Source organism: Pituophis catenifer, unplaced genomic scaffold, assembly GCF_029215685.1.
Source record: "Pituophis catenifer annectens isolate HBS135680 unplaced genomic scaffold, rPitCat1.0.hap2 SCAF_1, whole genome shotgun sequence".
NCBI lineage: Eukaryota > Metazoa > Chordata > Lepidosauria > Squamata > Colubridae > Pituophis > Pituophis catenifer.
In genome coordinates, this window is record NW_027256881.1 from 267,650,625 (window position 1) to 267,674,838 (window position 24,214).

The 24,214-nt window shown below is 35.8% G+C and overlaps 1 protein-coding gene across 1 annotated transcript; it reads right to left on the reverse strand.

The window, feature by feature from the left end:
• Positions 1-844: 844 nt before the first annotated feature.
• On the reverse strand, positions 845-12,978 carry ELF5 (E74 like ETS transcription factor 5). Its single transcript, XM_070931198.1, has 6 exons — positions 12,852-12,978; positions 10,173-10,406; positions 9,445-9,495; positions 6,580-6,648; positions 4,438-4,633; positions 845-941 (listed from the first exon to the last, which is right to left on the reverse strand). Exons 1-6 carry the CDS (start codon positions 12,976-12,978, stop codon positions 845-847), a joined length of 774 nt encoding a protein of 257 aa, XP_070787299.1.
• Between the last annotated feature and the right edge of the window lie 11,236 nt (positions 12,979-24,214).

Here is a 24,214-nt window from a genome sequence, read left to right on the forward strand (position 1 = left end):
CACACTAAAAATGTTGCTGCAGGCAAGATGAAACTTTGAATGCAAGAAGACAGGCAGAGGAACTTGTTGGCCTCCCAAAGTTGGTGAATTAGATCCATGTGCCATTTTCATTGGTTATATTGGCTGAGTCTGTTGGGAGTTCCAATTCAACTATATCTAGAAGAGCACATATCCACATTCAGGTTGATAGGATAGAGAAAAATGATCACTCTACGTTACCTATTGGAGTATGATGGTAGACATGGACTATCTTTTACTAGATAAAGCAGATCTTTTTTTTGCATTTGAGTACTTTTTAATATTATTTAAACACATCATTTAAAAAAACACACATTATTTTCCATTCAAGCAATAGGAAATTGCACCCGTTTCTTGGACTCTACTGCTGAGTATTAGAGGCACTACTTCTATGGTTCTTTGAGCCTGTAAAAAATATTACAGAGACTCATACAGACCACATGACAATCAGTTGCTCACCCATTGGTAGAAGATGATATTAAGAAAATGCTATTCAAAATTCCATCAAACTCAAAATGGAAGTACTATAAACCTGGGATTTAGGTTTAAATACTGATGACAGTATTGGCTTTCAGAGCAAAATCGCACCAGATTACTGGAAAGATTGAAACCATATTATGGGTGCTTATGCCATGCAGGTTGTGTGGTAGATAAAAAGTGCAAAGGCAGTACATTTCCTAATCCAGACTGTCTATTAATGGTTATTTTATCCAGTTATCCAGAGTATATGGCCATTTCGATCTAGAAAAGCCGGCAGAGAACTTCCATCTGTGGGAATTGACCTTCAGATTGTTTATTAGATAATGAGTCCAAAGATATGGGTATCTCATGAGTTGCTTTCTTGCCATCCATGTGCATTTTTTCCAAATTTATACACTAATCTCCTGTCAACTCGTTCTAAAATTCCAGTTTTATAATAATACCTGCAAACAATAACAGTGAAATGGAAATTAGAAGCATTTAAACACCAGATTTGAATGACAACTAGCTACATGGAACATTTGGTTTTGACAAAGCAGGGGCTTCCACACACACAGAGGCAAAAGTCAAGTTAATTGTCTCAGAACTTAAAATTTTCCTAGATATGAAATGAAATGAAGTGTAGGAGTATTAAATTGTTGTATTTGTTTTACACCAAAGTCAAAACAAAATTACCCCCCCTCCATAAAAATGGATGCCCACCCTTCCATGTTTTGAAGTGTTAAACCTGTCCCTCATTAACCACTCAGGAAGATGGCTGACTTGACAATCCAGAAAAGCGCCTTCAATTTACAAACAAGGGAACTGAATTCCCTAAGTATATATGACTCTCCTGGGTTAGTAGGAGTCTCAGAATTACCCCAGAAGAGATGGGACTACGATTACTTCCTTGCTGAAAATTTACAATATAGCCATTTTGAAATTTATGTTTTAAACAGACAATAAGTTGTTCCTTTTACTTCTTAAATTTATTTGATTATTATTTTATTTTATTATTAAAATTTTTTTACTAACTAAGAGGCTCTTTCTTCTCTTCTCAAAACCTATAAACTCCTTTTTGAAGAAATAGAAATATAAGGATTTAAAAAGTTGCAGTTTTCTTTGGCCATTTTCATGAATTTGCCACCTTTATTTGGGTTTATTTGGGCACTTTTGGGTTGTTTATTGTGGCAGGCTGAAATATTTTAATTTCAAGGGATTTGGACTGTGATTAAAAAAAATATTTGTAGGTCAGGATTGAAATGAGGGGTCCTTGGTGTTCTCTGAGCTTGGTTGTTTTCTTGCAGACATTTTATTACCCAAACTAGGTAACAGCATCACTAGCATGTTACCTACCTACCAAGGATTCTGATTGGCCAGGATATACCTGCTGATCTGTAAAAAGCTTTTTTTTTTTAAAAAAAATATTTTTTTCTTGACCATAAGAGGGAGCTAGAGCACAGAAGATGAAGCAACATAGAAGGTATCTAAACCAGATAGGGATTGCAAAAATTATTTTGGAAGAGTATTTAAACCAAACAATTCACTTTATAGATCAACTTCAAGTAGTCCTTGATTTACAACAGTTCATTTAGTGACCATTCAAAGATACAATGGCATTGAAAAATGTAACTTATGACATTTTCAGCATTATGACAGTTATGACCTTTGCAGCATCCCCGTGATCATGTGATCAAAATGCAGATATTTGGCAATTGATTCACATTTATGACCATTGCTATGTCCAAGGATCATGAGATTACCTTTTGCAATCTTCTGACAAGCAAAAACCAATAGGAAGCCAGATTCACCTAACAATCAGGTTACTAGCTTATCAACTGCAGTTATTCACTTAACATCTGTGGCCAGAAAGGTCATAAAATGGGGCAAAACTCACTTAACAAATGTCTTACTTAAGAATAGAAATGTTGGGTTCAATTGTGGTTGCAACTCAACCACAATTGTGGTTGTATATTTGTACTTGTATATTCTAAAGATGTCATGTGAGAACCAAGACGAACAAATTACTCAAATAATTAGAAGAAAGATGAGTAATCCAGAGTTGCAACTATGTGCAGAAAGTTATCAACCAACTAAGGTTATTGCATGCATATTTGACAATACTGCAATTTTGGAATATAAATCTGCTACCAACAGTGCTCCTATGAAGATGGTTTAATTATAAATCCCCAAGTGCAACTGAAAGAAGAAGAGTAAAGTAAAGTGTAAGTAAATCTATAATCCTAAGGAGAACAAGTTTGGGATCTTTACTTCAAAATTGAAATAGGAATTGACAATGCTGACATTTGATATTGGAGAATCTCTTGAGAAAAAGAGAAGTGTATATATTTAATAGACATTCTAAAAAAGAAAAAGATTTTATTTTATGAGACAAGCTGTAGGGAATGACTTAAAAATTTTAATTGATTAAATTAATTGCTTTTATTTATGTAGATGAATGTTTTTAAAAATTAGAGTTTTAAAATGAATGTAAAAGAACTTCTTTTAAGATCAAAGAATTGAGAGAGTATAGTTATTTTTGTTAAAATAAATGATGATAGTTTAGAAATATAAGTGTAAATAGAAATAACAGGTAGTCTTCAACTTACATTGTTCATATAGTGACCATTCAAAGTTACAAGAGTTCTGAAAACAGTGACTTATGACTGTTTTTCACACTTACTTACGACCATTGCAGCATCGATATGGTCATGTGATCAAAATTTAGATGCTTGGCAACTGACTTGTATTTATGACAGTTGCAGTGTCCAGGGTCAATTGAGAAGCCAGATTCACTTAATAACCATGTTACTAACAACTGCAATGATTCACTTTACAACTGTGGCAAGAAAGGTCATAAAAACTCACTTAACAAATATCTTGCTTAGCAACAGAAATTTTTGGCTCAATTGTGGTTGTAAGTCGATGGCTACTTGTATGTGTCACTTCCCACAACCAGGGGGGAAAAAAAGAAAAAAATGGATTTGGTTAAAATGGCAATGTAAAATGTTTTAAACAAAGAAGTTTGATTTGGTCTTGTTTCTATTGGAATATTGCTTGCGGTTTTTATGCTTGAAATAGAAAGAAAACTAAATCAGAATTTAGTTTGATGATTTAATAATTGTGTAGTTTTAGAACCGGCTTATAATAATTATTGATAAAGTAAAAAGTTGAATTAGTATTTTACTGTGTTGGAAAGAGTCAGAAGTCAACACATTTTTTCTTCTTTTTTCCCCTCATGGACTTCCCCCCCTTTTAATTTTTATTTTCATTATATTTCATGCTATTTATTTATTTATTTATTTATTTATTTATTTATTTATTTATTTGTCCAATTTATATGCCGCCCTTCTCTGTAGACTCAGGGCGGCTTACAATGCATTATAGCAATAGCCTACATACTTTTTTTGTATATACCTGCTTATTAGGGCTTTCGCCCCCCCCCCAAGCGGTATTGTTCTATGCAAAGTTGGCTTATTGCCCCCACAATCCGGGTCCTCAATTTACCTACCTTGAAAGGATGGAAGGCTGAGTCAACCTTGAGCCTGGTGAGATTCTTGCACTAATTGCAGGCAGCAGGCAGCTAAGTGCTAGCATTTAACAGCACTTTAGTCCGCTGCACCACTGAGGCTAAATAATAAACCTTAATAATTTTTTTTTTAAAAAACCCTTAGGACGACACTAAGAACAGAGTCTCTAAAGATGATTTTAGTGTACAATAAAAAAAATTGGAAGAGCGGTTCTTTAGATACGGTGAAAGTTCCTTATAGGCTAATATATCTGAGGGAGATGGGCAGTTAAGAAATATGTAATATAAACAAACAAACAAACAATGAAGGTGCTCGAATTGGTTCTGGAAATGACTAGAAACCAAAGAAGATTGCATAAATCTATTATACCATATTCAAAATGCCCAGTTCTTACCTGCATTAGATATATCTTCTTAAAATATTAACTTACCGGAGTGCTCTGCTTAGTTTTTCATATGTCATTCTGTCATTTTTTTTCCTTTGTCCCCACATCTTTGCCAGAGCATCAGATTTGATAACACGAAAGACGCCTTGGTCTCTGTCTTCCCATTCAAGGATACCGGAATTCTCTTCAGGGGACAAGAGAAGATCTCGTACAAACTCCCACAAGTGAGAACTCTGCAGACCTTCAAGAATGAAAGTGAATAGAGGCAAGAAAAACTTTTCTATGATGAATTATCAGATGCTAAGAAAATGCTATCTGGATTGGAGAACAATGATGTACCGAAGACGAAAGTAATGGTAGTAAAGCAGTCCAGCATAGGCTGCCACCAATGTTTATGCATAGTCAGGAAACAAAACCAATTGGATGACACTGATATCAAATTCCTTTGCTTTACAATATAGGAAAGTATCAAGCATCCAAACTTTGAAAGAAAAAGCCACTACATGTGCAATGAAGTTTTCATCAGTGTATAAACATAGCAGTCATAACTAGGACCAGGGTAGTCAATCACCTGCCATTTTTAAATCATGTCAAACCCCCTGGATGGATTTCTTTTTTTTAAAAGTTATCTTCCTGCCATCTCAAATGAAGACAGTCAGGAGAATTAATGTGTGACCTCCTGATTGGCAAAACTGAAAGGCCTAATATCTATGTGTCTAAAAAGAATAGAAATGGCTCTAGATAATAAGCTGCTTTCTCTTTCAAAAAAAAAATCTCTTGTTCTGGAAGACATTTTTGGTGGTTGACTGATATAATGGTGTTTCTCCAGATTATGAGAGACCCATCCAATAATTCTTGTTTCAGAAAATTTAATTCCATCCCTTTCCAAAATTGAGCATGATTATCTTTTCATTGTGTTTTGTAAGGATCTTCTTGTTTCCTGAAGCTTTTTTCTATCCTAACTTTCCTTCCTTCCTTCCTTCCTTCCTTCCTTCCTTCCTCCCTCCCTCCCTCCCTTCCTTCCTTCCTTCCTTCCTTCCTTCCTTCCTTCCTTCCTTCCTTCCTCCCTCCCTCCCTCCCTCCCTCCCTCCCTCCCTCCCTCCCTTCCCCATTGGGTTTCACTTCTTGTTTCTCAATAGGTAAAGGTAAAAATTCCCCTCGCACATATGTGCTAGTCGTTCCCGACTTTAGGGGGTAGTGCTCATCTCCATTTCAAAGCTGAAGAGCCAGCGCTGTCTGAAAATGTCTCCATGGTCATTGACTGGCATGACTAAATGCCAAAGGCGCACAGAACGCTGTTACCTTCCCACCAAAGGTGGTCCCTATTTTTCTACTTGCATTTTTTACATGTTTTCAAACTGCTAGGTTGGCAAAAGCTGGAACAAGTAACAGGAGCTCACCCAATTATGTGGCACTAGGGATTCGAACCACTGAACTGCCAACCTTTTGATTGACAAGCTCAGTGTCTTAGCCACTGAGCCACCACATCCCTCTTTGTTTCTCAATAGTTCTGTTTTATTTATCTATTTATTTATTTAACTAACTTATTTTACTTTATTTACTTACTTATTTGTTTATTTATTTATTTATATTTCATATTTCTAAACTACCCATCTTCCTCAGATGTTCGTTACATATAACAGTTTGACTAATTCCCATAGCACCTAGGATTCAGATAGTTTGGTATTTCTTGTATAGGAATTCTGCATATCATCCTGCATTGTACCAGAAAACAAACAATTAAAAAAGAAGACAAACTATGAGTGTATTTGAATCATCTTTGCTGACATCACACAAGTTGGGGTAGCAGGAAGTTAAGGATGATGTGGTAATCTAAGGAGCAAATACTGTCTGACCTCTTTTTACTTTCCAGACTTGCTTAAAAGTCTGATCAGAAATGCAGAGTCATTACTTGAGGTTATAATGAGGTGAGGAATCTACCGACCTTAGACATGTTTGAGGCTAAATTGCAAAATTAATTTTAAAAATAGCACATTTGACAAGTAGCATAATCCACAAAGCTCCAAGCAGGATATATTATTGATGAGCTTCCTGAACTTTAGTCACTTTTGTGAGTAAAGAGATTTCTTGGTAATATGTATATATTGTATATGTATGTTTGCTTGTGTGTATTAATAATTCTATGATACTTATACATAAGATTTTAGATGTCAGAAATATACCTACTTGTTCTACTGTGACCTTGAAAATCTTGACTCGTGATGCCACCTGTTCTCAAACATGCCTTATCATTATCTGAAAGATATATTTTTTAAAAAAATAAATGTAAATAATTCTAATGAATTTTAGTGATATTTAAAGAAGTCTTCATGTTCTCTGAATGAAACTCTATGGAACACTAAACCAGTATAGGTCTGAGGCTTTTCTCAGAATTAAAAACCCAACTTTATCATAAAAGATAATGATTAACTCCAAATTGGATAATTAGCTGAAATGGCATCAATAACCACTGGAAGTCCTCAAAAGATCATAATTGGTCAAGTGTGAATGATCTAAAAGATGATTACCAGAAAACTCAGTGTGCCCTGATATCATCTCTAGGTAAATAGTACTTCATGTTATAACATTGCTCCAGAATGATAGTCATGGACCATAATCATCTGAGAAAAAAACTATGATCAAAGAGCATAATAAATATGAGGCAAAGGAGCTCACTGAACGAGGGCAAAATTGGCTGGTTAATCAGTGATCTTATTGCTGCTAAGTGCCCAAGCTAAGTTAAACAATGATACAGCCTTGATTTCCTTGCATTTCTTGGTCTTGCAGGATGCACATAGCCAACTGTTTAGTAAAGATACACATCTGACCTCTGGGAGACTTACACAACCTGAAACTATCAAAATGGACTTATAATTACACTGAGTTTGGAGTTGAGTCAGACTTGCATGTTACCAAATCCATGCAAATCACATGCAAGAATTGTCCCATTTACTTATTGAATATCATTTCCTGCTGAAAACAAATGACAAAGATAGCAAAGAAATAAACTTTCAAAAAGCAATAACAGCAAAAAAATTTTTTTTTAAAAAAACCTTAAAAATGCTACCAATCACTCTCAAAAAAACAATCATTCTGTGGAGAATCTCTACAAGGAATATATTCTTATCAGTCCACCACCTCTTAAGACTGGAATATCTGCTTCAGTGTCACCAGGAAATACTTCTATAACTTCCAAAACGGGTTATATCTCTTGCTTTTAGTATCAAATGTCTTGTATAATTGATGGCAGATAATTAGGACCTTGATAGAGGCTGAATGTAGAAAAAAATAAAAGGGAACTAGTGCGCATTTTAAAAAACGAAACAGCAGAAATCAGAAAGAGGAAGGTGACAGTTATTTAAATTGGGGTCTCCAACCTTGGCAACTTTAAGACTTGTGGACTTCAGCAAAGCTGGCTGACGAATTCTGGGAGTTGAAGTCCACAAATCTTAAAGTTGCCAAGTTGGAGACCCCTGATTTAGATGACAGCCAATGGAAGTAAGAAGAAGCAACACTTAAAATTTACAGTGGAATTTTTCTTCCAATGCAAATTCCATGTCTGGAGGAATTAATTTTCATTAGGACCATAGTGGGGACTGAAAGATTAAATTCCCACTTGAATAATGATAATCTATTGCTATTAACATTTAATTTGCAGCTTTTAAATGCAAAGAAGTATTCAAAATAGTACCTATATTTAGTCAATAGGCTTCTGTGTAAACCATGTAAAAGTTTCACCATAAAACATGTATTACAGTAACCTAATACAGAAAATGCACTTAGAATCACAAAAGTTCAAGGAGGATAAATCTTTGAATATAGGACTTAATTGTAAGAAAAGTGTTATTTTTTTACCACACTATCTACTGATTTAAAAGTAAGGCAGAATCTAACATAAGAACAATACTGTAAACTTGTGTGGATGGCTTTTTCTTGCATTTTATTAATCATTAGAAAAGTCATAATGTGTGTTGAGGGCAGAAACTTGCTAAAACAATCGATTATGTAATGGGATTTCCAATTAAAATCACATCTAACTTTTTTTTATTTCAACTGTCTGTTTATTTTAGATTATTTGATCACAGCTTCCAAACATTGCTTAAATTCTAATCTGTCAGGTTTAGATCTTTAATTTATGAGATATAGATCTAAATTCTTTGGCACCGTGACAGTACTCCTCTCTAAAGCTCCAGTTATGGATATTTAATGTAGATGTTAAAAAACTTTGGTGAGAATTCTAAGCCTACCTATTTTGACAATTTTGTGCCCTATCAAGGGAAAATATATTTATCTGAGGATACAAGTTAACATTCTTTCTAATTTTTCAGTGGGTAGGAGGAATGGCACAGTCAGAAGTACTGGGAGCTAATAAATTCAATCAGGTGATTGAGGAAACGCTTCCCATTTCAGTTTCATTCAGTTTCCTTTCCTTGTAGAAATCTCCTACCTAACACTATCAACTGTGCTTCCATTCCAAAATCAGCTACAAGCCAAACTGAAAATGATTAAGGGGGAACATAGCACTTAATCATACTTGATGTTGCTCTGCTACCAACTGGTCCAAAACAAAAATCTCATACTCAGAACAAAAGCTCTAAGGTTAGATGGTTGATGGGAGGCTAGATCTTATTTAGAGATGGCTTTTTATTATTATTATTTTGGTAAAAAGCTATCAAGGCTCTTCATTCTGCAATGATTTTGAATAGGAATTTTGGTCTAAGAATGCAGAAGATGGCTCATGATTCAATAATTGTTTCCTCTGAAAGGAATGTTCCTCTGAAACATGTCACTAATTGTGACCATGGGTGTCTTTGGGGCAAATTTTGATATGTATGTCATGACATTTCCACATAAATCTGTAATTTATACAGCCATAGCATTGCTTGGTGACATCATTGGTGGGGTATGTTGCTCTCACTGTTCTTGTGCAGCCGGAACAAATGAGAGTAAACTACTACTAATGCTACTGCTGAGAGAACCCTAACCCTAACCCCAGCTAAAATATTCATTTATTATAACAATTTTATTACAAACTTTAGAACTTTCCCTTACAGTCTTTTTCAGATGACTTTGTATCTTCATTGTCCTGAAAGAAGGAGATGCCTATAAAAACAAGCAAAAATGGATTACAGTATTATTGTATATAATAAAAATACCTTACTGTACCATTGCAATATATTTTTTTAAAAAAAACAAATTTCTGATGTGAACAGATTGTTCTGTGCTACAATTTCTTCTTTAAAATGGTGCAAAAGGCTGAGACACACCTACAGATGCTCCAGCTTGTATTTATTAAAATCACAGCTCTTGCTAGAGAAGAGATCTAAGATTCTGAGGAGGGACCTAGTCTCTCAGTCTGGATTAGTCTAAGGGCTGCCCCTAGATAGGGTCAAAAGAATCAATTTTAACTTTTTAAACGTTCCCCTTCTCCCACGAACATTTCTGGTTAGACCCATGAGTCAGAATTTACTCTTTTCTACATTTCTTCCTTGTTTTAATCTCATCTTGCTTTTGGGTGCCTTTTTTGGTTCTTCATTTCTCTTTCACCCTATCTTATCTCTTGGTCTAGTTTTGCAAATATTAATTTGATTTAATGAGTTTCTAAATTGTTTCAGTCTTATTTTTAATCTTGGTCTGTCTTTCTTTGGATATGTCTGTTGGATTGTGATATAGCATCATATGGCAGTCTCGCTGGCTGCCAATTCAATACTTTGCATAAGGCTGAGCGTTACACCCAAAAAGAAATAGTAATATTCTGAGTAAACGTTTGGCACACTGACCACGAGTCTTGATGTTTTGGAGAATGAAGTAGAGGTATTCACCACAAATTCCAGCAGCATTTAAAAAATCTTCTTGGGTCATACAACAGAGCTGGTGACCATTTATGTTGAAGTGGGAAAAGGAAATGCAATTAGCATCCAGTTTGTATTGATCACAGCAAAACTGTAGCCACTCACAGACGTTGTGTCTTGTCCAGTATTCTGGATATATAGAAGTCCAGGACGAATCACAAGCTGTCACAATATGATGAGAGAAAATAAATCCAGTAGTTAAAGTTTGAACAACTTAATTGTTTACTTTAATGAAGAACTTCAGATCAACTTCTGAAGCCATAAATGTCTGCAAGGATGTGGGCAACAGAACAAAAAGCATGCATAACAACAAAATGTCATGATGCAAAGCATACTCAATATTTGCATTAACATTGCAATATGAGAATGAAAGGATAGAGCTTGCATGGTGACTTCACATTGCACTTTTAATCATTTTGCCATCATTATAGTTAGGAATGGAAGCCACACTACCAAATGTTATTTAATGTCAGTTCAAGCTTTCAATGCCATCTATTACATTATTGTATAATATTAGTGACAATATACCAATTTATGAGATATAAGGATGATTGTTCCTAAACTGAGAATTTCTCTTTGGGTTGATATGAAGTGGAAGATGAAGACTGTACAAAAAGTTACGAGACATAGAATGGAGGAAATGCAACAAGATAGAAAGGAGTTAACACTGGCACAGTTATATATTTTCAGACTATTTTATTAGTATAACCTTCAATCTTTTGTAATAATGGATAGTTCACGCTTTAAAAATTATTTGCTGAGTTGTACAGCTCATAAGACAGCCCACAAAAACAAAAAAAGGTAAACATGAAAATTTAGCAAATGGACACTAGATCTCTGATAAAAATATTTGCATGAAATGTTGGAAGCAATCAAATAATTGTCTTAATTTTTGGATGTATAATTAAGGCAAGAGACTGGTTTCCATCACATTCTACACATGAGCTTCTTTCAAAGCTCTGTTCAGAAGATAACATTGGTCTTCTTCTTTCCTTCTTTCTCCTGACTTCCATGTTTTGATCAAAACTTCTGTTGAAAGACTAAGCACATTCCTGTTTCTTAAGTCATGAGTTATTTATCCAGTATCAGAGCTGGAGACAAAATAACAAACAAAATAATCTGTATTTGAATCTACCAGTGCAATCTTTGTGGCCTTATGTAACAACATTTATTAACTCAGTAATATTTACCAATAGAAACGAGAAAGTTTGTGTGTGTGTGTGTGTGTGTGTGTGTGTGTGTGTGTGTGTGTGTGAGAGAGAGAGAGAGAGAGAGAGAGAGAGAGAGAGAGAGGGACGGAGAGAGAGAGAGGGAGGGACTCCATGTTCTTTAGTTTCTAAACTAATTTTGGCAGTCATGAGGGACAAAATTGATAGATGCTTTTTTGTTTTTCTTTTCTTTTTGTTGTTGCTGGATTTTTAAACTCTTCCTCTCCTCACAAGAATCTATACAAAAATATAGTAATGGGTTAAATTGAATGGTATACAAACAGACTTGATTTGCACAATGAATTTTTTTTTCTTCCATTCCTTTACACTTCTCTTGAACATACCTTCAGTGTGTTGTGAAAATGTCTTCTCCATTTGGGATGAAGTTGTACAATATAGATGGACTATTTTTTCGGGTTGGATAAGACTTCAAAGTTGGAACAGCTGGGATATTTGGATTGTTAGTTTGTTTGTTTAAGGGATAGTATATTATTAGGTGTGCAAGAAATGCTCTACACACTTGTTTCCTGCCAAAATAATGTATTTATAGTTTGCTACTGAAATTCAGTGGAAGTTCTGTGAGCAGTGAAAGGGCTGTAAAGGATGATCACTCTTGTGTTGCAAAGAAATAATGAGAATAAATTCTATTGCATTATTTTTATCATCTGCACAGTGGTTTAATATCTGAGTCTAATGGAATGTGTACATGCCCAAACTAAGATTTTCAACAGAATCTGCTACCCAAGTATTATCAACTGGATGATCATATTTCTACTATTTATTAATTTTGAGGAACATTGGATGCTGCTGCCAAAACTAAGTGTTAGAAATTGGTCTGAACCTTTGTTTTTTAAACTGCAACCCATAAACTATGTTGGGGAATCATACCCCAGAGAACAATATTTGCCATATTTAAATTTTAGAAATACTGTTTTGGGTTTCTTTATTATGACACAAAATGACATGCTATAAACCCTTGGTTTTTGGTAGAGTCTATGGATATTTTAATATCAGATAGCTAATCAGATTAACTTTTTTTTACACAGATATCTTTATTTTCCTAAATAGCAGGAAGTTAGGCAATTAAACAAATATCTCCCCCATCCTTAGAAGAAGCATTCAAGTCATAGAAATTGAAAAACATATCCAAAAGAGTTCTTTATTCCTAATTTGGCCTGAAATATTTTAGTACACTCTGGGGCTGTCTTATATTCACAAATGGCAATGGAATTGTAAAGGTGACAGATATTAAGTGGCAAACAAAAAATGGTTAGGAAGCAAGAAACTAATTCGGTAACGAATCTGGTAATACCTTTCTGAGAATATCACAAGATGAAGGCATTTATTTTATTTAGTTTTCATTAATTTTTAATTTTTATAAGATATCTAGTCTACTCACCTGTTTGATGTTCAAATAGTGAGTACTGTTCATCCACTATTCCAAATACATCTGACCATGATGTCAAGGATTCACACATCATTGTGTTTGGCAGGAAGGTATTATGGCTAACGGAGTCCAGCATCATTCTAAAATATTATATGATTATTCATATCATTTGTTCATCTTTAATTATTTGTTTTAATATCGTAACACACATAACACATATCATGTTAACAATAGTGACAGAAACAGAAACTCCCAAATATAGTATTTACATTTAACAATTATACTGTAAGTAGCGTTGAGCAAAGAAGTCATGCACTGATCCATTCTTAGTAAGATTGGACTAGACGTTTGTCAATTCTTTTTGTTGCTTTGATCAACCTGCAGTGGACAGTTGATGGCACTATAGAAACAATCCAAAATTTGATTGATGGCAACAAAAGAGGGAACTGTTTTCTCCCAGAGGCATTCTTCCTCAAAATAGCGACTTTCTCTGCTCTGATACTTCTCCAAATGTTTTCTTATTTAAAATGAAATGTTAAATTCACTTTGTGGAGATTTTTGTCTCTCAGATTAATATTTAATTAAAAACCTCAGTTTAATAATCATAATTGTTACCTTCCAACTATCTGAAAGAATCTAAGTGTCTTTTCAAGGTGACTTTATCAAGTCCTGTTTAGCAAAAAATGCTCACCAATGGCATAAGTTATTATGCTATTCTTTGTAGAGTTGGCATTTTGTTGTAATTAAAGGATTAACATCTCTGTATTCCATAAATTAAGATGGCTTTGAAAATAACACCTTGTGCAGAAAACAAGGTGAACCAAAATAAATCCACAAAACCTAGCTAATATCTCCCGGCTGAATAGGACAAAGGTGACACCTTTTTCTTTCCTTTCCCACAAATTCTCTGTTGTTGCTAGCATCTAATACTTACATTTTAAAGGTTTGCAGTCATCAGAATAGAATTTTCACTACTAAATTGTATGCGGCAATGTGTATTTTATCATTATCCTCACCATCCTAATCAATTTAGTTACTACTACTACTACTACTACTACTACTACTACTACTACTACTACTAATTTTATTTCTATACTGCCCTTCTCCCGAAGGACTCAGGGCGGTGTACAGCCTATTAAAACACAAAAATATACGGATATCAATTAAAAAATAATTAAAATTATTAAATAATTTCGGCCTAAATTAAAACCCAGAAATTTAAAACACCCAATTTAAAATCATTTACTTTGCTAGCCCGGCCTGGCGGAACAGCAGGGTCTTGAGGGCACAGCGAAATACACGGAGGTCGGAGATCTTGCGCAATTCCGGGGGCACTTCATTCCATAGGGCAGGAGTTCCCACAGAGAAGGCCCTCCCCGGGTGTCGCCAGTCAACATACCTCCGCCGATGGCACCCTGAGGAGCCCCTCTCTGTGGGAGCAGACTGGCCGGTGGGAGGCTACTGGTGGCAGAAGTCGGTCTCGAAGGTACCCGGGTCCTACGCCATGGAGCGCTTTAAAGGTGGTAACCAACACCTTGAATCGCATCTGGAAGACCACTGGGAGCCAGTGCAGCTCGCGCAGGAGAGGTGTCACATGGGCACAACGAGTCGCGCCCATAACCACCCACGCGATCGCATTCTGGACCAGTTGGAGCCTCCAAGTGCTCTTCAAGGGGAGCCCCATGTAGAGAGCATTACAATAGTCCAGCCGGGAGGTGACCAGGGAGTGAGTGACTGTGTGCAAGGCGTCCCGGTCCAGAAAGGGCCGCAACTGGCTAATCAGGTGAACCTGATAAAAAGCCCCCCTGGCCACGGCCATCATATGCTCTTAGTCACACTGTGGTTGATTTATTTATTTTTTTATTTACAAATAATTCGGGACAATGAATATTTTCAATTCACCTTCTTTCCCCTATTTCCCCCACAATAACAACCTCAAGAGAGAGTGAATCAAAGCCAGCTGGCTTTGAGGCCTAACACAGGACTAGAACTCACACTTTCCCATTTTCTAGCCTGGTCCTTTAACCACTAGACCAGTGATGGCTAACCTTTTCTGGATCGAGTCCCAAAATGTGCACACAAATGCGTGCATGTGCGCCCGAACCCCCAAAATGCAATGCATGCGCAGCCCCTGTGCAAGCACCACATACCCCCATGCATGCACACGCGCCCTCCCTGCATGGACCCTGCCCTCCCATGAATACACATCAGAGACCCAATGACCAATTGGCCAGTGGGAAATTTGCGCACATGCGCCATGGCTTGCATGCCCACAGAGAGCACATGTGCCATAGGTTCGCCCTCACAGCACTAGACCAAACTGCTCCTCAGTTTAATTAAGTGATTAATTAAGTGATCTGTAGAACTGAAGTGGTCTAAGTGATCAAAATGTCAATGGTATTCTGATCTACTGAATTCTTAGGCTTGACCGAATATATGGATAGTCCATAGTGATGTATCTAAAAGCATCTTTCAATGATGGAATGGCATCGATCAGTCCTTTCTTTCCTGTGGTTGACCACAGGCTTTTATCCAATATGTAATAATAGCTGAGGAGCATCCCAGAACCAATTTGTGGGACTGACTGGCCACAGGAAATAGGAAAACAATAGAATCATAAAATTATATATTTGGAAGGGATGAATGGAGCATCTAATCTCAACCTCTGCAAAGTGCAGGAAAACCAACTATGAACTATCCATGATGAAAGATCTGTCCATTTTCTTTAAAATAAAAATTGAGAGAGGGAGAACCTCCATAGTTGAATACCATTGGTAGAAAGTGAAAATTCTACTGCATGAGTAGAAATCAACACATAAAATGTAAGACAAAAAGTTCTAATAAGTTAAACAAATAAATAAAATGATACATGTGTGTGTATTATGTATGTGGATAAAATGAATTTAAACCTGAATCTCTAATTCTATTACATGCTAATAAGGAAGGTGGGGAGAAGAAAAATTAAAAACACTTAACAGCGATATAATTTTCATTTATAGATAAATTTTGGATAAACTCAAAAAGAAATTAATTTTAATAAGAGCAGAAAATGTGCTGATACCCACATTTGTATTGTTGGATCCCAATCTTTCTCTACATCAAAATCAGATAATCATGTACTAGGTTTGACTAATGTAAAAACATATTGATTTCAGAAAAGCTTTATTGTAAATAAGAATAAACTTTGTACCAATTATTATTGTTTCCCTTTTTAAAACACAAAAATGGAGCAGCATCACAAAGTTTTTGTGACTGAAACTTTAAAAAGAATACTAATTGACAATAATAACCAGTGTTATTACAATGAAATCTCTTTCATTATAGCTTCATTCTTTCCTGTACATTATCAAAACCTTAATGTTTTGTAAATAACACCTCAAATATGGCCAAGAAAGATAACAGGTAACAAGACATTTGAACAAAATGGAAGAGAGTGTTTGTGTGTGTACACACTTACATATACATATATACATACAGATTTTCCCTCTTGACTCCCAACATTTTCTAAAAAGATAGTTGTTGGAAAAAAGTTAATGATGACAACTGTGTAAAAGTATTCAGAGTAAAAGGGACAAAATAGGTTTACTGACCGTGAACTAAAGAAGCATAAAGTTTCCTACATTATTATTATTATTTTTTTTGCCTCACACTCAGTATTTATTTAAATTCATTGCTTGGAAAACCACTCAGAAAGAAGACAATGAATCAGATGAGAAGTGAAACCAATTACTTACATACATACAGAGTTAATTTATATGAAACGAAGTCATATTCTCTGTAGCTATAGCTATGTCCATATCTATCTGATCACATTTTTTTTCCTTTTGTGGGAATTTGTTTAGCAGAATTTTAGAAACTAATTTTGAAAGAGTTATAAAATAAATTAGAATTTTAAAAGAGGGGGTATAATAATTAATATATTATTAGATATTAGAAAAAATGACTACGTGGAATTAACAGATGTTAACTGTTAACTTAATTCAGTCACAGTATTGCAATGACTTACTGATTTTAATAAATCAATCATATCTTTTAAATATAGCCCATTACATTAATCAGAAATGATATATATTTATGTACAATTACCAAATGATTAATTCTATTAACTTGGCTAATAAAATGTCTTCCAATTTAGTAGGTGGCAACAATTTTGTAAGAAAGGTTTAAAGATTTTTAAGTAAGATTTCTTAATACTAACAGCCACTAGGGGCCCCAGAAGTACAACATATATTATACAAAAATGTCCTCTATGCATACTAATCTGATTACTGTTATATTATTCCTTAAAAGTGCCCATATGAATATATTTATTTCTAATTTCAGTTTTTAAAAACTTTACTAGGGTTATATATCACTCCAGTCATAAACAATTCTGAGCAGTGTACATCTCAAATCTCCATAAATTGGGTTAAAAAATAGAAAACAAATTAATAATAATATACAACATGTCTATAGCCCCAGAAGCTTTTCTTCATATAACCAAATTTTTTTTTAAAATACTACTAGAATCAATAGTGGGAATAGAGGATTATTTTACAGTTTTGGCATTGATGACATTCTTTATCTTACTGATTTTTGAGAAGTACAAAGAACAAAAACCAAAGCCAGTAACAAACAGTTTTGGGAACCAATGTCAAGAGGTCAATGTCAATGTTTATAGTCTAAAGGCATCGACATTTTTTTGGTAGAAAAATCTCACTATATTCCATGGAACCTAATAGCTAGAAAGTGGACATAAATTACAATTCTCTAAACATTAGATTGAGTGTCACACTCACATTTGCAAGCTGTGTTTTTCCCGTGAGAGAGAGCAATGTTAAGGACTAATACAAAACCGTGCCAATATACTTCTACAACATACATCATTCAGCATTGGGAGCACGGGACTTTCCTTAAGAGCCCTTATGAAGAAGTAAATGAAGCTTACGTGCAGCTGGGAGCACTTGTTTTCTTCTCAAGGAAAGGTTAGATCCGAAAGTAATCTTCAAAGCCAAGAGGTTTTCCGGCTCAGTGAGGTGTAAACTGTGAGAAGGGCCACCTGCAGTTCTCCGATATATGGAACACTTTCCAGACAGGTCTGTTTGGTTTTTCAGGTTCTTATACACACCCCCTTTTGATGACAATGATAATACAGACTGTGACACAGCTGAAAAGAGAAGTCACTCTTAAAATTGAGAAGAGTCCAGTTTTGAACATTCACCCATTTGCCTAAAAAATTCCCTCTTTCCTTCCCTGTGTAACTTGGATATAATTGGGGGTTCCAAATAGGCATAATTGCCTTCATCTGATACTTGTTTTGTGTTTTCCTACAGAAAATGGAATTATTGGGTACATAAAAGTAGATTTTATCTTTTGGGTATAGTCTATAGATCAAATCCTAGCAAATTCTTTTAAATACGAGGAATGATGAAAATGGATCTATAACTGAACTGGAAGACATAATTGGGATATTTATAGAACATTGTAGAACATTCTGTGGTGTTCAGTTTTAAAAGTGATATGAATAGGATCTGAACTGCTTTAACTATTAGACTTGGGGAATAGTAAAATGTAAGTCGTAAAGCTAAACATTTCTATTTACACAATCCTTCACACATGTTTTTTTAAGCTTGAGAGACCTTATATAGTTTACTTCTAAAAAGCAAATGTAAATGATGATGTATGGATTATACCTTTGTGGTCAAAATTGATATAGGTTTGCAACGGGGTGACACAAGTAACATTATAACTCCATTCATAAGGTAATGTTATTTTTGTACTCTTGTTAACACTTACCAAGACTGCTGATAAAACTGAATTGATGTTGTTATTGACTGAGATCAGGACCTCCACTTTGCCTAAAAATCAAAAACTTAGAATAGCACTCAAAATCTGAGGTTTATACTTGCTGTCCTCTAAGTTAATTAATTCATGAGGAGCACGATTAATTGTCATGCAAAGCGGAGCCTCTTCAGAGTCCAAAGAACCTCTCTAACTGCTGAATCACATATCCAAGATACCTCCTGATCCTGAATTGATTCATCCAAAACACAAATCAGAATATATCAATTAGACATATTTACCAGCCATCAAAAAGCCTTCAAACAGTGTTGTTATATAATTTTTTTAAAATAAAAATTATATATATATGTATGTATATATATTAGTTTTTTTGGTTTGATTTATATGCTGCCCTTCTCCGGAGACTCAGGGCGGCTTACAATGCGTTAAGCAATAGCCTTCATACTTTTGTATATTTTTATACAAAGTCAGCTTATTGCCCCCACAGTCTGGGTCCTCATTTTACCTACCTTAGAAAGGATGGAAGGCTGAGTCAACCTTGAGCCTGGTGAGATTTGAACTTGCAGTAATTGCAGGCAGCTGATGTTAATAACTGTACTTTAGTCTGCTGTGCCACCAGGGCTCTATTATATATTATAGGAGAATATATATATTATAGGAGAATAATTGGATGAAGCATGGATTGCAGACTATAAACTGCATAACATTAGGTTAATTTTTTAAAACCTAATGTTATGCAGTTTATAGTCTGCAATCCATGCTAAAGGTTAAAAAAAATTAAAAAGCCATTAGATGCCTTACAATATGAATTTGCTCCTGAATATTAGAAAGATACCTGCCTTAAACAAAAAATGAAACCAAACTTTAAACCGTTGAACTGTTGAAATTAGCAGTATGATGAGGAGTAAAAGAGGTCATGCCATAGTGGACGTCACACATGCAGGCTGGAGATTGCCATCCATGCTCCTCCCAGTGCAGAAGACCAATTAAGTTTAGCTACCTATTCAGTTTTGCACTTCATATCAAAAGCCACGATCAATATGAAACACTTTTCCTTCTTTGAAAACATGCTGGGTTTATAAATACTTTCTCAACCTAGAACAAAACAGTGCTTTGGTTGGGCTTAAAAATACTCCGGGAAAGCCCTGCTGAGACTATATTCTACATATTTTATTCTCATGGTGGTCAAAAACAGGTTTGTAGGAAGCCATAAATAGGAAATGAGGTCATCCTTCCATTTGTATTCCCCAATATGTTTACTGAGAGTTATATTACTACTGGACTTAATAAGTACGTACTAAATATTAGAGGAATATAGCAGTGGTGGGTTGCCCCTGGTTCGCACCGGTTCTATAGAACCGGTAGTAAAACCAGCAGGAGGCTCTGCCCACCGACCCCGATGTCATCAGAACGCTTCTGTGCATGTACATAAGCTTCTGCGCATGCACGCACATGGCCCCGTTGCGAACTGGTAGGAAAGGTAAGTAGAACCCACCCCTGGAATATAGTAGTTCAAATTAGAGGAACAAATTACTCATACTGGGTGGTTGGTGCACAGCTACAAAGAGCCCAAGATGAAGTGAATTATCTGGACCTTGTTCAGTCTGGGGCATTGTATTGGAAGAGCATTAGTTGCACTAGTCAATGTCCTTTGGATAGCTCAGAATGGCAGTTATGCAACCATTCTGATCCTTCTGGACCTCTCAGTGGCTTTTGATATCGTCAACCATGTTATGCTTCAGGACCAGCTTTGGGAATTGGGAGTGGGAGCCACTGCATTATGAAAGATCTCTTCCTTCCTCTGCAGCCAATTCTAATCAGGTTAGTGAGGGAACAGATGCTAAGCCCTAGGTTCCTGCAATACGGGGTGCTCAGGGATCGAACCTTTCCCTTTCTTTGGGTCTGGATGGGATGGAGCTGGCTTTGGATCAATCCCGGCAAGCCAGAGAGGCTCTTGGGTTTTGCCTATCCCCAACCCAGCCAAGATGATATTTCATCTCTGACTCTGCACAGGGTGGCACTCCCTGGACTGAATTGGTGCACCATTTGGGAATCCACCTAGATTCCTTGAGGAGCAGGTGGCATCCATGGCTGGGGCACCTTTGCATAGATTCCTATAGTACGTCACACTGCACCCCTTCCTGGACTGGGAGGCCTTGTTCATGGTTGCTCATGTCTTGCTCCTGTTGGCTTACTGCAATGTGTTCTACATGAGACTGGCCTTAAAGACCATCTAGAAGTAATAGTTGGTCCAGAATGTGACAGTGTGCCCAGTGATGGATGTCCCTAGCTTTAGCCATTTAACACTTCTGTTACATAATTTCCCCACCCCAAGCTCTGGGATAGAGTGAGGATGATTTAACAATGAATTGGTTATGGAAGCTTAACATTGTGCCAGGTTTTAAATATTTATGGTTTTAATAATGAGCCAGTGGTTAGAGTGCAGTACTTCAGGCTACTTCTGCTGATTGCCAGCTGCAATTTGGCAATTCAAATCTCACCAGGTCAAGGTTGACTCAACCTTCCATCCTTCCGAGGTCAGTAAAATGAGGACCCAAATTGTTGGGGGCAATATGCTGACTCTGTAAACCCTCTCTGTTAGAGGGCTGTAAATCACTGTGAAGCGGCATATAACTCTAAGTGCTATTGCTATTGCTACATCCAAGGTAATGGTGGTACAACAGGACTTTCCTTTCTCCACTCTGCTTTGCATTCTGTGTGAGTTCCTCGAATCTACTATGGATGATCCTTCAAAACTCTGGAGCAAGGCTGGAAGATGTGTAGAAGACACAAAGTCCATTCTGCTTAAAGAGGAAAGTGAGATCTGATTGGCATATAGACAGCTTTAAATCATTTATTATAAACCTAAAACTAAAAAAAGAAAAAGTATACACCTGGTCCTGAGTCTAAGAACCTGCTCATTTTACATGACATTCTTTCAAATTGAACCTAGTTTATGAGTTCATATATTAATTCACTACTTGCTCACAGCTAAACTATTCTTGGAAGAGAGTTATCATCATTTCAACTGACATATGATTATACAGTAAATTTAGATAAAACTTTAAAGTCACTGTCAGTCAAGATTTAACTCCTAGTAACTGACATCAACACACCCATGCAATTTTCATAATGGCTGCAGTATTTTTTATTTATGCACAAACCCCCTAGAGGAGTGTTTGTCAAATTTTTGTAATCATGGATTCTTAAATAAATGTTAGGAAAATGCAGGAATACTCCAATTAAACTCCATCGCCTCCCATATTTTTGCCTTAAAGAGAACAATACCTTAGGATCTTTTCCCTCAGCAAATAATAATATGGATATAGTTGCATTTGTTTATGCTTTCACATCCCTTGCTTTTTCAAACACATTTAACTAAATATGGTACCCCCAAAATGGATTCAGAATTGAGTATCTCTTTAGGTCCTGAATTATTTTAGTAATAATATTTTTTTTTGCTGATTACAAGTGATCGCAGTCTCATATAGCACAGTTTATATGGATTAAAGTGTGAGTTTTCTGAAATATAATATTCACATTGCTATCTGTCCTTGTATGTTTCAATGAACCAATTTCAGTAACCAATATATTTTTATAAATCCACTGGCAGTGAGCTTGGGAAGGCTGCAATGAATCACTGTTAAAACACAATTTCATTATCACTATCTATATCTATCGATACAAGAAATGCCTGATTGACTGAGTCTTCGTAGAGGGGCGGCATACAAATTGAATAAATAAATAAATAAATAAATAAATAAATAAATAAATAAATAAATAAATAAATAAATAAATAAGACTGCTATTTAAATCAAAATAAAGTCCTTTTGATTTCGATATCTAAGAAGTATAAACTTACTCCATGGGTTTGAATAGTGCTGAGCTGAAGCACTCTTACCTAAGAGAAGGAAATTAAGGTAGGTTAAAATATAATTTCAATACATTGAAAACCAAGGAAGAACTGTAACCAGTTCTCTGTATTTATATTTTAGTCAATTTCTCTCCACCTAAAATACAGCTCAGATTTCAGATGACTCAACTTGATCTTCCAAGCACTGTGTGCATCCAACTCATCTGTTATTTTCTTGTTTTATGACCCCTTATTATTTTTTATCCGACAAGTCATCTAAGTAGCTCCAGGGGGCAGTGATTTGTATTATATGGGCTAGGATGACAGAGTGGCGAAACAACAGTAAAATCAGAAATGGCAGCGGAGTTTCTAACATACTCAGAAGGTAGAAATTGTGCATAATTGTACATAATTACGATTGGCAAAGCAAAATAACTTTTATTGCCTAGCAAATTCATTCATGAAATAAGTCTAGTCTCCACTGCAGGTTTATGGTGAAATCCAACATCCTCATAAAAGAAATCGCTTTCCATGGAAAGATCTGCTGAAGAGATTGTTCTGCAGGGGAAAACCCAGTTCATGCAGATGAGGGGCTAGGCAAGCTTTGAAAAGATTCAGAAGAAATGTTTCTTGTGTAAACTGATTGCCTCTCTGCTAATACTTTGAGCACCTTCCCCTTTGTTGGACTGTCCCACAAGCCTGAAAAAAGGCTGGTGCTACTATAAGGAAAATGCAATTCCTAAAAGAGTGGCATCTTTTTTTTTTTTCTTTGCAGTCTTGTATCAAATCCTTAAAAATAGTGGGTGGTTCTAAGGAATTACAGGATAGTGCTTTGCTCAAGCAGCGTCTAAAGCAGTGGTGAAATCCAATTTTTTTTTACTACCGGTGCTGTGGGCGTGGCTTGGTGGGTGTGGCTTGGTGGGCATGGCAGGGGAAGGATACTACAAAATCCCCATTCCCACCCCACTCCTGAGGAAATAATATTGCAAAATCTCCATTCCCACCCCACTCTGGGGCCAGGCAGAGGTGGTATTTGCTGGTTCTCCGAACTGCTCAAAATTTCCGCTACCGGTTCTCCAGAACCTGTAAGAACCTGCTGGATTTCACTCCTGGTCTAAAGCACGTCTTCCACGCACTGGTGTTCCAGCTGTATTCATCCAAATAACTCTTCCAGTTATTCTATTGTGCAGAAATCTGGTAATTGTTTTAAAATGAATTAAGATCTCCAGAAGGTAAAACAGTCTGCCTCAATGACCAGATCCTCAAGAGATACTGAAGGCTATCAGTATCCAGCAGATCTTGCAAGATCTCAACATGTATGCAGAAAGCTCTGTCTGTTTGGCTGAATGAGTATAAATTTCTTCTTCAGATCTTCTGCCTAGCACACAATGATTTCTAGAAACTGGATCAGCAGTAAAGGGGTTGCTGGGAGTGAGGCTAGAAAACAAAACAAAACAAAAGAACCACTCTTTGCTTCTACATTAAGACTATAAATCTAAACATATTAATTATAATATGTACTTATTTTTATATTATGATGTTATACATCTTGAAACACAGATTTTAATATCTATCCTACAGCTACAGCAGTACAGAATCTTAAGGAGATTTTTTTTTACCACCAGACTAGACATGCATTTCTCATTTTAGTATAATTACTACTATTATCCCCCCCAATCTCACATACACCCACACAAATAACATTTATGCTCCCATTTTTATTAAACCTCATGTGTACACA

What these genes read in the sequence shown, in the direction of transcription:
- ELF5 (XM_070931198.1), bottom strand. Translation starts at nt 12,978, where the DNA reads ATGATGCTGGACTCCGTTAGCCATAATACCTTCCTGCCAAACACAATG. An exon ending in ACTATTTGAACATCAAACAG is followed by an intron (nt 10,407 to 12,851) that starts GTGAGTAGACTA and finishes ATATTGTGACAG; the next exon opens with CTTGTGATTCGTCCTGGACT. An exon ending in AAAGTCATCTGAAAAAGACT is followed by an intron (nt 6,649 to 9,444) that starts GTAAGGGAAAGT and finishes TATATCTTTCAG; the next exon opens with ATAATGATAAGGCATGTTTG.